Genomic DNA, 12,661 nt, shown 5'->3' with positions numbered 1-12,661 from the left:
CAGAGCATTGACTTAGCTCTGTGTGCTTCTGCCGTGAGCTTGGCTGAAATTCGTGGGAGTGCGCGCGCCGCCCCCCTCCTCTCTCTCTCTCTCTCTCTCTCTCTCTCTCTCTTCCTTGCTACTCTGGGGTACTATTGTTATGGTGTATGGGAGGTAAATTAGAGTGGCTAACTAGGAAGATGCATGTATTACCGTCATATTCGGGGAATTGGTGACAGTTCCGGAGTAAGGTACCTATTTCAGGCCACCGGATGAATGACAATAGGCGGGTGGATTGTATAGTTACCGAAGGCAACGGGACAATAACAATAACAACAATAACAACAACAAAGACAGGAAGATAGACATCAGATCAGCAGGCAATAAACCCCACCCCCATTCTCCTCATTCAACACCAAATCCACCGACTCACTCAGCCACGCAAAACACCAAAAGTCTCCACCAACAAAAGAACTAGAAGGCACCGAAAAAAAGACCAACCCACCAAATCCGTCCACCACCACAAAAAAAAAAAAAAAAAGAAAAAAGAAAAAAGAAAAGAACAAAAAAGCCCAAGACAAGACTCCATGTCCGCCTCGTGTTCTCAAGACGCGGCCCGAAACGTTTCTGGGTCTGGATTAATTTAGTTCATCCAATAGGTAGTGGGGTGATCCATCATCCACCCCCTGGCTGCTTACTTGGCTCCATCATCCCGAGTAGAGTATGAATGGTATTATCACTACTTGCTTGACTCCATCATGATCCAGAGTATCGAGTATCAAGGGTATTATTCCTCCTTACTAGCACCAGAATCAACCAATATCTTGTTTTAAAGCTGTATCACACGCCAGAAAAGAAATGGACCCAGCGCTATGGATCCGCTACAATGTCCGCTTCATTGTGACTTGCATCATCAGTTCTTTGTTTTCCTTGTTCGACTGTAGCGTTGGGGCAGAGGATGGGGCTGGGGCTTGGATAGTTTGTTTTCCTGCTTTGTATGGTGTCGCGGATGCGGAGGTCCGGTGGAGGATACAGGTCTAATTCCGGTATTGTAGGAATGCATGAGAGGGTTCGCTGGGGGGTGAGTGGGTTGTATCATGGACTGACTGTACAGGGAAGAATAGAAAAAGGAGGGAGGGAGGGTGAGGCTGAGAAGGATCGGATGGGCGGGAAATGGATCTCGGGGAGGAGATCTAACAACTTCCAGTTAGGTCGTGTACCTCCTACCTAGCTCTGATTATGCTATATCATTGAATTCACTCAGTCGCCCTCCCTGGGATTCTCGCTACAGCTTACAGGAACCTGAATGTGTCAAGGCAGACCAAAAGAAACAAGCAGGAGACGCCAGGCCAGACTAGAGGACGATCTCCCGCCTTCCTCACATTGCTCGACAGTCTTGTTCCAAGGCAATCTGACCTTCTAAGTTCAGTTTCCTCCTCCACTTTCCTCTCCAAGCAGAACGAAGTACAAGTAAGCTCGAAGTATCAGTCATGCAGCGGTGGCCCACCGCATATCCCTGCCATGACCAACCCTTTGTCTAACCCGGCTTTCTTCCCTCCTTTCGTTCTTGTTTCGGCCTCTTGCTACCTCCGAGGAGATACTTGCGATCTGGACGCTGCCGCCAGTACAGGATAGGAGGACCTAAAACAGGGACAATACATGGAAACTGACTACTGCGCTGTAGCGTTGATCATATTCCAATCTCATCGGTTCAGTGCCCGCTCATGGCCATACTACAAGAGTATCACGCAAGGAAGAAGAGCGTTGAGGCTAGGTGCACGCAAAGAAGCCCGTTGTCTTTGGAAAAAAGAACAATGGTCGACATATGACTCGTCCAGCCCTCACTTGTCCAACGGCTTCGTGGCAGCCAATGCGAGCCGGCTAGGAATTGATGAATCGGCTTCAACCCGACTGGCAGGTGCCGCTCTCGTCTTGGGCTGCATCGAGTCATGCGGAAGACTTGTAGTCGCCGCCAGCTAAGGTTCTTTGCAATATTGCTGTCCCTTCTTGTCTGTATTGCCGGCCATAGTGTCTTCATTTGCTGGAAGGGTTGGCGGCCTGTTCTCCAGCTGCAACGGCCGCAGCTGCCACGGCAGCGGAGTTGCCAGAGCCTGCACTAGCAACATTGCTCGCATGAGCCAGCAAGAACTTACAACAAGTAAGAGTATACTTGCAAGCACGGGTCCAGGTCTCATCGTTCTGATTGAACCCAAGCCTGATGCTCGCATCGCCAATCTTACCATCTTTGATCTCATATGGCAGCTTCAGACCGTTCACCGGGGCAGTCGCGTGACCCCGGCGACTAGGTGCCACAGGCACCGGTGTCTTCTCCACAAACTCGCCTAGTTGACGTAAACATTCCAGAAAAGCCACCATTCCCGAGTCGAATCGGCGGTGAAGCCAGGGTAGGTTCAGCGGCAGCTCGCCCGACGAGAACAGGTCGTACGTGGTGACCTTAGGAGCCACGGATGGTGCTGTATTTCCTCCACCGATCACAGATTGAGCTGGGGACGGGCGGGACGGTTTGATTTCGTCGATCCGGGACATCGAGCCCATTGGCTTGATTTGATACCCTTGAAACTGGAATCCTAATTTGTTGGCAATGGTCGCCAGCAGGAGAGCTGTCTGGCCCCAAGCAGCATTGATCTCTGGCCAGTCCACTGACGGGTTGGTCAAGCGACCGAGTCGCAGCCCGTTGATGGTGCCGAAATAGCCATCGTGACCAATGCAAAAGGCATCGTTGTACACATTGGTCCTCTGTAGCCTCTCCAGCTGACGGGAATCATGGTCATATTTCATGTTCAGCGCATCCCGTTCGTTCTGGAATTCGGCAAAGGTGAGAGCAAAGGCATTGCGATCCCGCCAGAATTTCTCTTCCTCGAGATCCAGCTGACGAGATTCATCCTCGAGACCAGCGATTTCGTCGTCCAGGGCGGCCTTCTCTTTCTCGAGAGCGAGAAGTTCCGCAATAGCAGCCTCCTCCGCGGCCAAGGTCTCTTGGAGAGACTGCTGAGCAGTATCAAGTTCTTCCGCACTCGGGATTGAAGACTTCAAATCTCGCAAGAACGAGCTATATGCATCTCGCTCTTTCTTTGCATCTGCCAGTCGTTTCTCCATCCCTTCTACCAGTAGGTCGGTACACTCCGTACATATAGGGTGGTCAATGTCCGAACGAGCAGAAATGATGTCAAAAAGCCGGGCGGTTCGTTCGACCTGGTCTGCAAAGGACCCTTCGTCGACGCCGCGGCTGTGGTTGTACGTGCCCGTAGGCCTGTTGCCCTGGGATAGGTTGTCGCCATTCGTTCCGGAACCACCGTGAGGCGGTCCGACTTGAGATTCGGTGAGCATAACAAAAGACATATTGCCACTATCACCTCGACTTAGTCGCACTGGATTGGCTTGGTTGCGCCCAGCCTGCCGTGGAGGGGGGATCGATCTTTGATACACCGGTGATGTAGGTTGCTTGGACACTCTATCGTAGAGCTCACGTCGTTCTTGAGGATAACTCGGTTTGGACGACGAATTGGAGCCATGATCTGGGACTGATTTACCTGTAGAGCCTGAAGATCCCAGAAGAAAGGCATGGTTAGCTGTGAGCAGTTGTTGGACACACATGATTGCTTACCGACTAGCAGGTTGAAGGCTGCGGGATTGAGCGACTCAAGGGAGCCATCCAGCTTGAGAGGAGTGCGACAATTCTGGCAATACATGGTTGCGAGGTGTCGGCAACAGCTGCTCATGCATTCTGCTCTGAAAAGAGGACACGCAACTCAACGTGGTGGAGGGGGAAGAGATGGAGAGCTGATGGGGGAGATGTGTTGTACAGTAACTGACCGGCAGCGGCAGCTCCTCATTCACCGCGGGCGAGACGTCATGCGGCGGTGGGTGCGGGTGCGCGCCGCGTATTTTGGCGTCGGCCCTCAAAAAGCTGGAGAAATCTCCGCTTTGAGCAATTCTTGCTGCCGTGCTTCAACTTCAGTTAGATTGCGCCGAAAGGCATGCTGGTCATCGGAGACTCAGATAGTCACAGTTTATACACTTATCGACTCTGACTCGTGCCCCTAAATTGCAATTTAACTGTCGCTGAATGGCTTCGCATAATCTCACCTAGCAAACGATCCGTCCATGTAGGTCACGCTCTGCTCTTTCTAACCCCCTCATTCTACCCTTTGAAATATTGCACCTTCCATTTTCGACTCCTCGGTAAACACTAACTGACATTTTCTGGTGTGTGTTACTTTACAGTGCGATTGTGCCAAACTCCTACAACCTTCTTGTCCAGTGTTCCGTTTCACGAAGCCGGTGCTCTCACGTCCTCTTCCCGTCTTTCTTTCAGTCCTCCGATCGCTGCAATTAATTTACAAACCCAATGGAGCCACCTTCCAAGCGAGCCCGGCTCTCGTTGTCCGAAGAGCCAGAGGATGACGGGGACGATATCGACATCCACGAAGCGCGGGCGCAGAACGATCAACGATTAAAGTCCATCTTTGAGGGGATCTTCGAAAAGTACGGCCGAGACTTCACGGACGTAGGAGACGAGATCGATCTGCAGACGGGGAAGATCATTGTGAACAATGGCCACATCCAAGAAATGGAGGGAGACGGCAAAACCGGCGGCGAGACGCTAGACTGGGAAATCGAGCGCGAACGCGAGCTGTCTGTCGCATCGGACGGGAAAGCCGATCTTCATTCTGCCTTGCGCGATACCGACAATCATTTGGCCGCGGGAATGGATGGTGCGGATGATAGTCCACGGCCTCAAGCTACCGCGCCGTCGATCCAGGAACCGCACCCCGGCCCGGCTACACTTCACCAGCCGTCTTGGGAAGCCGGTTCCGCCCAACATGGCTGGGGTGCAGATAATGATGATGATGACGGGGCCAGTGTGGATTCCCTGCTGGATAATACCTTGCGCATCGAGAGCATCCTGGATGGATCGGCAGAGCAACGCGGCCACGCAGAGACCACCGGCAAGCTCGTGACCGAAAAAGCAAAACCTGCGGCTGATGCACCCGCCCAATCCCAGGGCGGCAGGCGCAGTGAGGCGGTGGAGGAGGTATGGCGTGTTCCTGAGATCGATGCGAGCTTCTCCACGCCGACTTGGAACAGGTCACGGCCGGCGCCCTCGGTGAATCTCGCTCGCTCGCAGTCTCCACCGGAGGCCGGCTCCCTCTGGTCACTGCCCGCCAGGTCGTCGCGACGGGCCTCGCGAAAGGGCCATGTAAGGATCATGAAAGGCAAACAACAGCGAAGGCAGCAGAAGGTCACGCAGTCGAGTCCGGTTGTCTGCGACTGGTCGTTCGCGGAGACCCCCGATGGAGACGAATCCGACGACCCGTTGCAGGAGGACTACGAGCCGTCACCGACTCCGAAGCGAAGCATACATGTTCGCGGGGCGGCCTCGACGAAGAAGGAGCATTCGCCTCGTCAAATGAGATACCAATGTTCGGATTGCAAACAGGTTTACGTACGTGACGGCTACATTACCCATCTCAAGGATATTGCATCCAGGCCCTTCGACGGCCAACATGATCAGGCTGAGGTAACACGCCGACTTGATACGCTGGCCAGCGAACCCGCTCTGGAGTCGCAGTTTGAGACTACTTTAGCGACCACGCCTAGCATACTTACGGGTTCAATGAAGGCCTCAGCTCAGTCGCGTGTAAAGCGGACCGTGGAAGATGACCCCACTCCTACCAAGAAACGCGCTCGAAACGTCATCCAGCCGGATGAAGCGAAGTTGATTATCACAATGAGACAAGTACAGGGGAAGAAATGGAATGAGATCCTTGACTGCCTGCCGCATACGAAGCTGACTTCTCTAATCCAATGGAACCGCACTCACTGGAGTGATCGCCGGGCTAATCCACCATTATTATCCAAGCCTTGGTCCGAAGCGGAGCGGGCCATCCTAGATAAATTCAAAGAGCAACAAGGCCTTAGTTGGACCACGATCCGCGAAGGACTACCTGGCCGACCACATGCCGAGATCGAATTCGAGCTATTGCAGCTCTGGGCTGACGAGGATACATTGTGACATTGCCCAGCGACCAGAATGATTGGACGACAGGCTCGATCGGTCGCGACGAATCGAATGGCAGATGAACCACAACTGAGTCAGGACTTCGATTCTGACATGCAGTCTGTCAGCGGGTCCGATCGGCCTCAGCACGTCAACTTTCAGATCCCGATTTCCGTGTGCTGACCCCTACTCGAACTGACGCAAGCGAACAATCACGATTCGCTATCATGGTGCTCCGGATGAACCCGAGTATATCCTAGGCTGTCGGATTAGGCGGCAACGGATCGAACGATACATCACCTTGTCAGACACTAGCAGCAGCAATACCATTAGTGGAATTAGCTTGTTTGAGCCTTGTCGCCCTCCAGGGGTCTACCCTCTCAAGGCTCTTGCCGTCCCTTTGTCCTTTCTTCTCGGGCCCAAGTAAATTGGCGCAGGGTTTTTTGAACCCGCCATGAAACACACCTACTCCTCATCCGTGGCGTTCAACACATCTTCAAGCTTGGTATCGACGGCGCCACCGACATCCCCTGCCTTTGCCCAGAATCGAGAAAGATGCCTTGACCCTGAGTCGGACAGGACCGTCACAATCCTATGTCCTGGCCCAAGCTTCATTGCTGTCTTGACGGCAGCAAAGCCTGTGGTGGGGTGAATTAGCCATGATTTGGACCGCATGGAATTTTTGGGCCAGACTTACAGTTGACGGCACTGCTGCTACCAACAAAGAGGCCATCCTTCTCCACAAGCCATCTGGCCATTGCCAAAGCCTGTGCATCGGTTACTCGAACTGCGTCGTTCACCAATTCCTTGCCCGCTTCGAAATTAGCCGTCACTCGGTTGATTCCGATGCCTTCGACAATGGTATCCACCTGTCGACGTCGCCTGGTGCCTTCTCTCTCTTTCAAGTCGAACATGACGCCGTAGCGGACTCTGTTGTACAGCCCACTGCCTTGGGGATCGGCTAGGACGACACTTAGATTGGGGATCCGGGGCTTCAGGAAAAGTGCCACGCCAGAGATAGTGCCACCGGTTCCCGCTCCTGCAATAAAGGCGTCCAGTTTTCCGTTGCATTGAGCGTAGATTTCGGGCCCCGTGCCGTTGAAGTGGGCTCGCCAATTGGCCTCATTCTCGAATTGGTCCGCGAAGAATCCTCGTCCGTTGGCAGTTGAAGACGCAGTCTGCTCCTGTGCAAGCGATCGTGCGCGATTGACAAAGTTGTCTTTCTCGACAATGGGAGCCGGTGGGACACGGTCTACTATTGCGCCCAGCTTCAATAAAAGACTGGATTTTTCGATGGCTTGGTCGGATGGCATACAGCTATGGTTGGGTCAGTAGGAGGAGCTGCAAGATGGTGATCTATTTGATACGAACATATGAGCCAGGTAACCCTTCGCTCGGGCCAGAGAAGCTAGGGAGATGCCCGTGGAGCCGGAAGTGCCTTCGTAAATGGTGTCACCTGAATGTGGTCTCAGGAAACCGTGTTCTTCGGCCTAGCCTGAGGGTGAGATACTATCTCAAGACGTCATACTATAAAAGGGATCAGACATACAATTTGGATCATGCTCAGTGCAACCCGGTCTTTAGAGCTCTGGCCCGCTCCATTCAAAAACTGAAAATCATATTAACATTTTCATGGTTCTTGCGGTTCGTCATGAATTCGTAAAACAGTAGTAGAGGAAGAATGACGTACTTCGGCTTTGCCTAAGATCTCGCAGCCAGTCGCATCAGATAAGGATTTGATGCGAAAGAGAGGAGTGTTCCCGATACAACCCTCAATGCCTTCGACAATGGCCGGCGGACCTGGCCTTGCGACGAGACTATCATTAGGGAGGCTCTCGGAGTCTGTCACAGGCTCGGATTGGCGACAAGCTAGATAATCGTGAATGCGCTGTTCCAGCTCAGGGTACACCAGGTCCTTGAACCCAATGGTAAGAAGAACACCGGCCACAAAGGCAGTGCCAATGTAGAGATGGGAATGATCATCCATGACTGTGCAGCAAGAAGTCGAGCGAGGTTTAACGAAAAGTAGTTTCCCCGCGGCGATGGCGATGTCTTGCGCGCATTCGAATAATGATGAATGGCTGCTGGCGGGCGGGAGAAAAGCTCGGACCAACCCGCGCGACTCCGCCTCTCCGACTCGTCTCGTGCTCCCATCGTCTATTCTTTCTCTTCTTTCTTTTTCATGGTGTGATCGTCCACCAACATCCCCTAAAACGTCCTCCTCATGGACTCTCCAATCCTCAATCAGCTGCTCAAGCAGTTGTTCCGGCATCCTGCCTGTCAGTCATTCAAATCGGCCCCTACCCTCTCCGCGCGCCGACCGGGTTGCGTCCGTCTGTGCCCGCCATCCCATCAGCATCACCGTCAACAATGTCGACACTTCTTCAGGAAAGCGCCGGGGGCCACGAAGAAGATTGCTTCCGACGATAATAGCACGCTTTGGAACGACCGCCGTCATATCGATAGGAACATCACTGAGGAACTGCGGGCGTTTCCGTTGGTCACGGCCAAAGAGCTCCGCCATCATCGCGAGCGGCCGCGGCAGGTGCAGATGTGGGCGCGGGAATTCATTGACGGTAGGAAAACACTTCCCCAGGTTGCTACCACGTGTACTTTCGGAGCATATGGCTAAATGCTCGGCGGGGCTTGCAGACAGTTTATACAACCTTCAGTATGGCTACTTCTCGAAGCATGCTACCATCTTCAGTCCGGAGGAGCCGTTTGTTTTCAACCAGATCGCCGATGGACCGACGTTCAACCGCATGTTGCAGCAGCAGTATACCCAGTTTGAGGACCGTTTAGACGATGAAGACTTTGATATGTCCCGACAGCTTTGGCACACGCCTACCGAGCTCTTCCAGCCTTACTACGGCGAGACGATTGCCCGGTATCTGGTGTCGAATTACAAACTCACATTGTACCCCTATCACGATCTGATCATCTACGAAATGGGCGCCGGAAACGGAACGATGATGAGGAATGTGCTGGACTACATCCGCGACATGGACTACGAGGTCTACCAGCGCACCAAGTACAAGATCATTGAGATTTCGCCGAATCTGGCGGGCTTGCAGCTGCACAATTTGCTCGAATCGGCCGAATCGGCCGGACACCGCGAGCGCATCGAGATCATCAACCAGTCGATCTTTGACTGGAACACCTATGTGCATTCTCCGTGCTTTTTCCTTGCGCTGGAGGTGTTCGATAATTTCTCGCACGACGTCATCCGCTACGATCTCAAGACGGAACGCCCGCAGCAAGGCGGTGTCCTGATTGATGCGGACGGCGAATTTCACGAATGGTACCAGTCCAATTTGGACCCAGTGGCCGCTCGGTTCTTGCGTGTGCGACAGGCTGCGGCGCGGCGGCCGTTCCCTTCCCCGCTGGGCTCCAAGCTCATGCGGAAATTTCGCCCTTATTTGTCGGATCAGCCCAAGTACTCGCCGCCGGAGTACATCCCCACGCGACTCATGCAGTTCTTCGATATCTTGAACACTTACTTCCCGGGCCACCGTCTGGTGGCTAGTGACTTCAGCAGCCTTCCCAATGCAGTTCCCGGGTTGAATGCACCAGTGGTGCAGACTCGGTACGACCGGCGCACAATCACCGTGACGACGCCTTATGTATGTTCCTTTACTATCTTGTCTGAGTCTCTGGTGCGCTGTCTGACTGACTGTGACGCAGGTTCATCAAGGATACTTCGATATCTTCTTCCCGACTGACTTCGACGTGGTGGAAGACATGTACCGGGCGATTACCGGCAAGTTGACGCAGGTGGTGAGCCACGGAGCCTTCATGCAGCGCTGGTCGTACATCGAAGACACCGAGACGAAAAACGGCGAAAATCCGATGATGACGTGGTACAAGAACGCCAGCATGCTGATGACCGTGTGAAGGGGTAGTGAAGACAAGGATTGTAAGATAGACGAGATACCAGGCATGCAGCATTACTATTATTTATCTTATCTCCAGTACTATCCGGAACCTCGGCACTACTCTGCAGATGACTTGATAGAGAGATAGGCTGGCCGAGCACATCCCATGATTGGCGGTGCTGTTGATGTTATTTTCCGACTTATAGGTAGATAGTGAACTAAGGCATTTGGAGGAGGAGAGCCAGAAAGGATGGCCCAATCCGGTTCATTCCTAACTACTATATCTGCCTATCTTTCTTTTATTTTCTGGTATATATAAGTCGTTGCGTATACTACTTCTCCGCATGGACCCCGCTCGACCAACTCCTCATCTCCCCTTTTCTTCCTCCAACACCACCAAGCCTCAACTTCAGAACACCAGAACACCAAAAACACAATGACAATGACAACGACCGACACCCTCCCACCGTGGAAACCCACCGTTTACCAAAAGCGCCAGGCCCAACTAGCCGCCATCCCCGAAGCCTGGCGTCTCCCCACGCCCACCCCAACCGGCAACACACTCACCACGATCCGCACCTGCGGCATCCTGACCGAGCAGGAGCTGCAATGGACAGACACAGCCGAGACAACGGCGCTCCTGGCGCAGCTCGCAGCCGGCAAGATCAGCGCCGTGCAGCTCACGACAGCGTTCTGCAAGCGCGCCGCCATCGCGCAGCAGCTGACCAAATGCCTGACGGAGATCTTCTTCGACCGGGCATTAGCTCGCGCCAGAGAACTCGACGAGGTGCTGCAGCGGACGGGAAAGGTGGTCGGGCCGCTGCACGGGCTGCCGGTGTCGATCAAGGATCGGTTCGACCTGGAGGGATTCGATACCACAGTTGGTTTGTGTCCTGTTCTGTCTTTCTGGGGAAGTTGTTTCAATCGGCTGGAACTGAGCGCATTGCAGGCTGGGTCGGATTGGTGGGCAAGCCCGCGAAGAAGTCGAGCTCGATTGCGGTGCTGCTGGAGTCGATGGGAGCAGTGCTGTATGTCAAGACGAATGTGCCGCAGTCGCTTATGGCTAGTGCTCCCAGCTTATCATTACTCTGGAGATCTAGGGCTAGACAGGCAGTAGACTGACCCAAGCTGCAGATGTCCGACTCGTACAACCACGTCTTCGGACAGTCGATCAACGCCTTCAACAGCCAGCTCATCTCCGGCGGCAGTTCCGGCGGCGAGGGCGCCTTGATCGGCACCGGGGGCAGTATCCTGGGCATAGGGACGGACATCGGCGGCTCGATCCGGATCCCTGCTAACCTGCAGGGCCTGTATTCGATCTGTCCGAGTAGGGGACGGGTCCCTTGGAACTGTTCTTTGTATGTGCATTCCCTCTGATCCGGTGGTGGCCGTATTGTGCTAGACCATCCGGTGAGTTACATGACAAGACAGCCAGCTCATGACGGCCACAAACACACAGCATGCACCAGCACTACCTCGTGCCCCCCGTAGCCGGCCCCATGGCCCGCAGCCTCTCCTCAGTCGAGCACTTCATGCATTCCCTCCTGGCCTCGGAACCCTGGACCCTGGACCCAGACTGCCTCCCGATCCCGTGGCGCACCGAGCTGGCCGCGAAGCCGACCTCGCGCAAGCTCCGCGTGGGGATCGTCCACGACGACGGGGTCGTCAAGCCGCAGCCGCCGATTGCGCGGGCGATGCGCGAGGTAGCGCGGAAACTGGAGGAGGCAGGTCACGAAGGTTGCCATCCTTCCCCTTTTCCATCTTGAATTCCAGCTACCCACATAACCACTCACCCACTCCCAAATCATTAAGTAACTGACAAGAAAACCAATATAGTAATCGAATGGCCAACCACCCTCCACGAACAAGGCACCAAGCTCTGGACAAAAGCCATCCTGGCCGACGGCGGCCAACACTGCCGGTACCTATGTGACATTGTCGGCGAGCCGCTGATCGAGGGGATGGTAGTAGGGACGCCGGACGACGAGCTATCTGTTGAAGAGCGCGAGAAAGTTCGTCTGCCTATCCCATTCCTCCCATTACATCATATCCAAACCCTTGCCATCCCACACCCCGAAACCGCGGAAATCCTGAAACCTCAAACACACCCCAACCGGACCCTAACAAAAGCCAATGATCCAGCTCGAAGAAACAAAATCCACCTACCAAGAAACCTACCTCGCGCAATGGAGAACGGCCCGCATCGACGCCCTTCTCACGCCCGTCACGCCATGGGTCGGCTACCGGCCGCGCTCGTGGGTACTCAGCAACCAGTGGCTGGGGTACACGGCGCTCTGGAACCTACTCGATTACGCGGCTGTCACGGTGCCGGTGACGCGGGCGGACGCGGTGCTGGATCAGCCGGCGTTGGATGCCGGGTGGGCGGCGCATATGCCGCGGAATGCGGCGGATCGGTATAATTTTGAGCAGTGTGAGTATTTTCTCTTTCTTTTCTGGGGGTTATGGGTGGGGTAAGGGGCTGCGCTGCGCTGCGCTGGGTTGCGCTGAGCTGACTGATCGTCTAAGATGATATCGAGTTGGTTAAAGATATGCCTGTTACGGTGCAGGTGGTTGGTGGGCGGTTTGGGGAGGAGAAGGCGGTTGCTGTTGCTAAGGTTTTGGAGGAGGTTTTGCGGTGATTCCCTCTTTCTGATTCTCTCACAGTCTCTCTTGAAAGGGAGTCCCGGGGTGGCGGGAATAGTTTTATGAGTGCCTGTCGGATACAGTTGTGTGAGATGGAAACAAGTGGATGAAGGTGGTAGAGCCTAGATATCTAAATATACAA

The 12,661-nt window shown here is 54.1% G+C and overlaps 4 protein-coding genes across 4 annotated transcripts; 2 read left to right on the top strand and 2 right to left on the bottom strand.

Moving 5' to 3' along the window:
* Nucleotides 1-2,013: 2,013 nt before the first annotated feature.
* BO97DRAFT_350976 (beclin 1) lies at nucleotides 2,014-3,689 on the bottom strand (the record flags this gene model as incomplete). The annotated part of the gene is made up of 2 exons (XM_025691962.1): nucleotides 2,014-3,539; nucleotides 3,605-3,689. 2 exons carry the CDS (start codon nucleotides 3,687-3,689, stop codon nucleotides 2,014-2,016), a joined length of 1,611 nt encoding a protein of 536 aa, XP_025548966.1.
* A 223-nt stretch (nucleotides 3,690-3,912) lies between these two features.
* Nucleotides 3,913-6,335, top strand: BO97DRAFT_153963 (Myb-like DNA-binding domain protein). Its single transcript, XM_025690184.1, has 2 exons — nucleotides 3,913-4,106; nucleotides 4,225-6,335. The coding sequence occupies exon 2, from the start codon at nucleotides 4,349-4,351 to the stop codon at nucleotides 6,014-6,016; it is 1,668 nt and encodes a 555-aa protein (XP_025548965.1). The 5' UTR covers nucleotides 3,913-4,106; nucleotides 4,225-4,348; the 3' UTR covers nucleotides 6,017-6,335.
* BO97DRAFT_457406 (putative cysteine synthase) lies at nucleotides 6,236-7,988 on the bottom strand (the record flags this gene model as incomplete). Its single annotated transcript, XM_025699204.1, has 5 exons — nucleotides 6,236-6,639; nucleotides 6,699-7,318; nucleotides 7,373-7,491; nucleotides 7,551-7,610; nucleotides 7,692-7,988. The coding sequence occupies 5 exons, from the start codon at nucleotides 7,986-7,988 to the stop codon at nucleotides 6,467-6,469; spliced, it is 1,269 nt and encodes a 422-aa protein (XP_025548964.1). The 3' UTR covers nucleotides 6,236-6,466.
* A 564-nt stretch (nucleotides 7,989-8,552) lies between these two features.
* Nucleotides 8,553-12,515, top strand: BO97DRAFT_436522 (putative acetamidase; the record flags this gene model as incomplete). Its single annotated transcript, XM_025697794.1, has 10 exons — nucleotides 8,553-8,577; nucleotides 8,654-9,624; nucleotides 9,686-9,778; nucleotides 10,298-10,760; nucleotides 10,826-10,920; nucleotides 11,011-11,197; nucleotides 11,368-11,613; nucleotides 11,713-11,888; nucleotides 12,019-12,307; nucleotides 12,403-12,515. 10 exons carry the CDS (start codon nucleotides 8,553-8,555, stop codon nucleotides 12,513-12,515), a joined length of 2,658 nt encoding a protein of 885 aa, XP_025548963.1.
* Between the last annotated feature and the right edge of the window lie 146 nt (nucleotides 12,516-12,661).

This window comes from Aspergillus homomorphus (genome assembly GCF_003184865.1).
Source record: "Aspergillus homomorphus CBS 101889 unplaced genomic scaffold BO97scaffold_34, whole genome shotgun sequence".
NCBI lineage: Eukaryota > Fungi > Ascomycota > Eurotiomycetes > Eurotiales > Aspergillaceae > Aspergillus > Aspergillus homomorphus.
The sequence above is the reverse complement of the archived record's forward strand: the minus strand, read 5'-3'. Positions and strand labels throughout refer to the sequence as shown.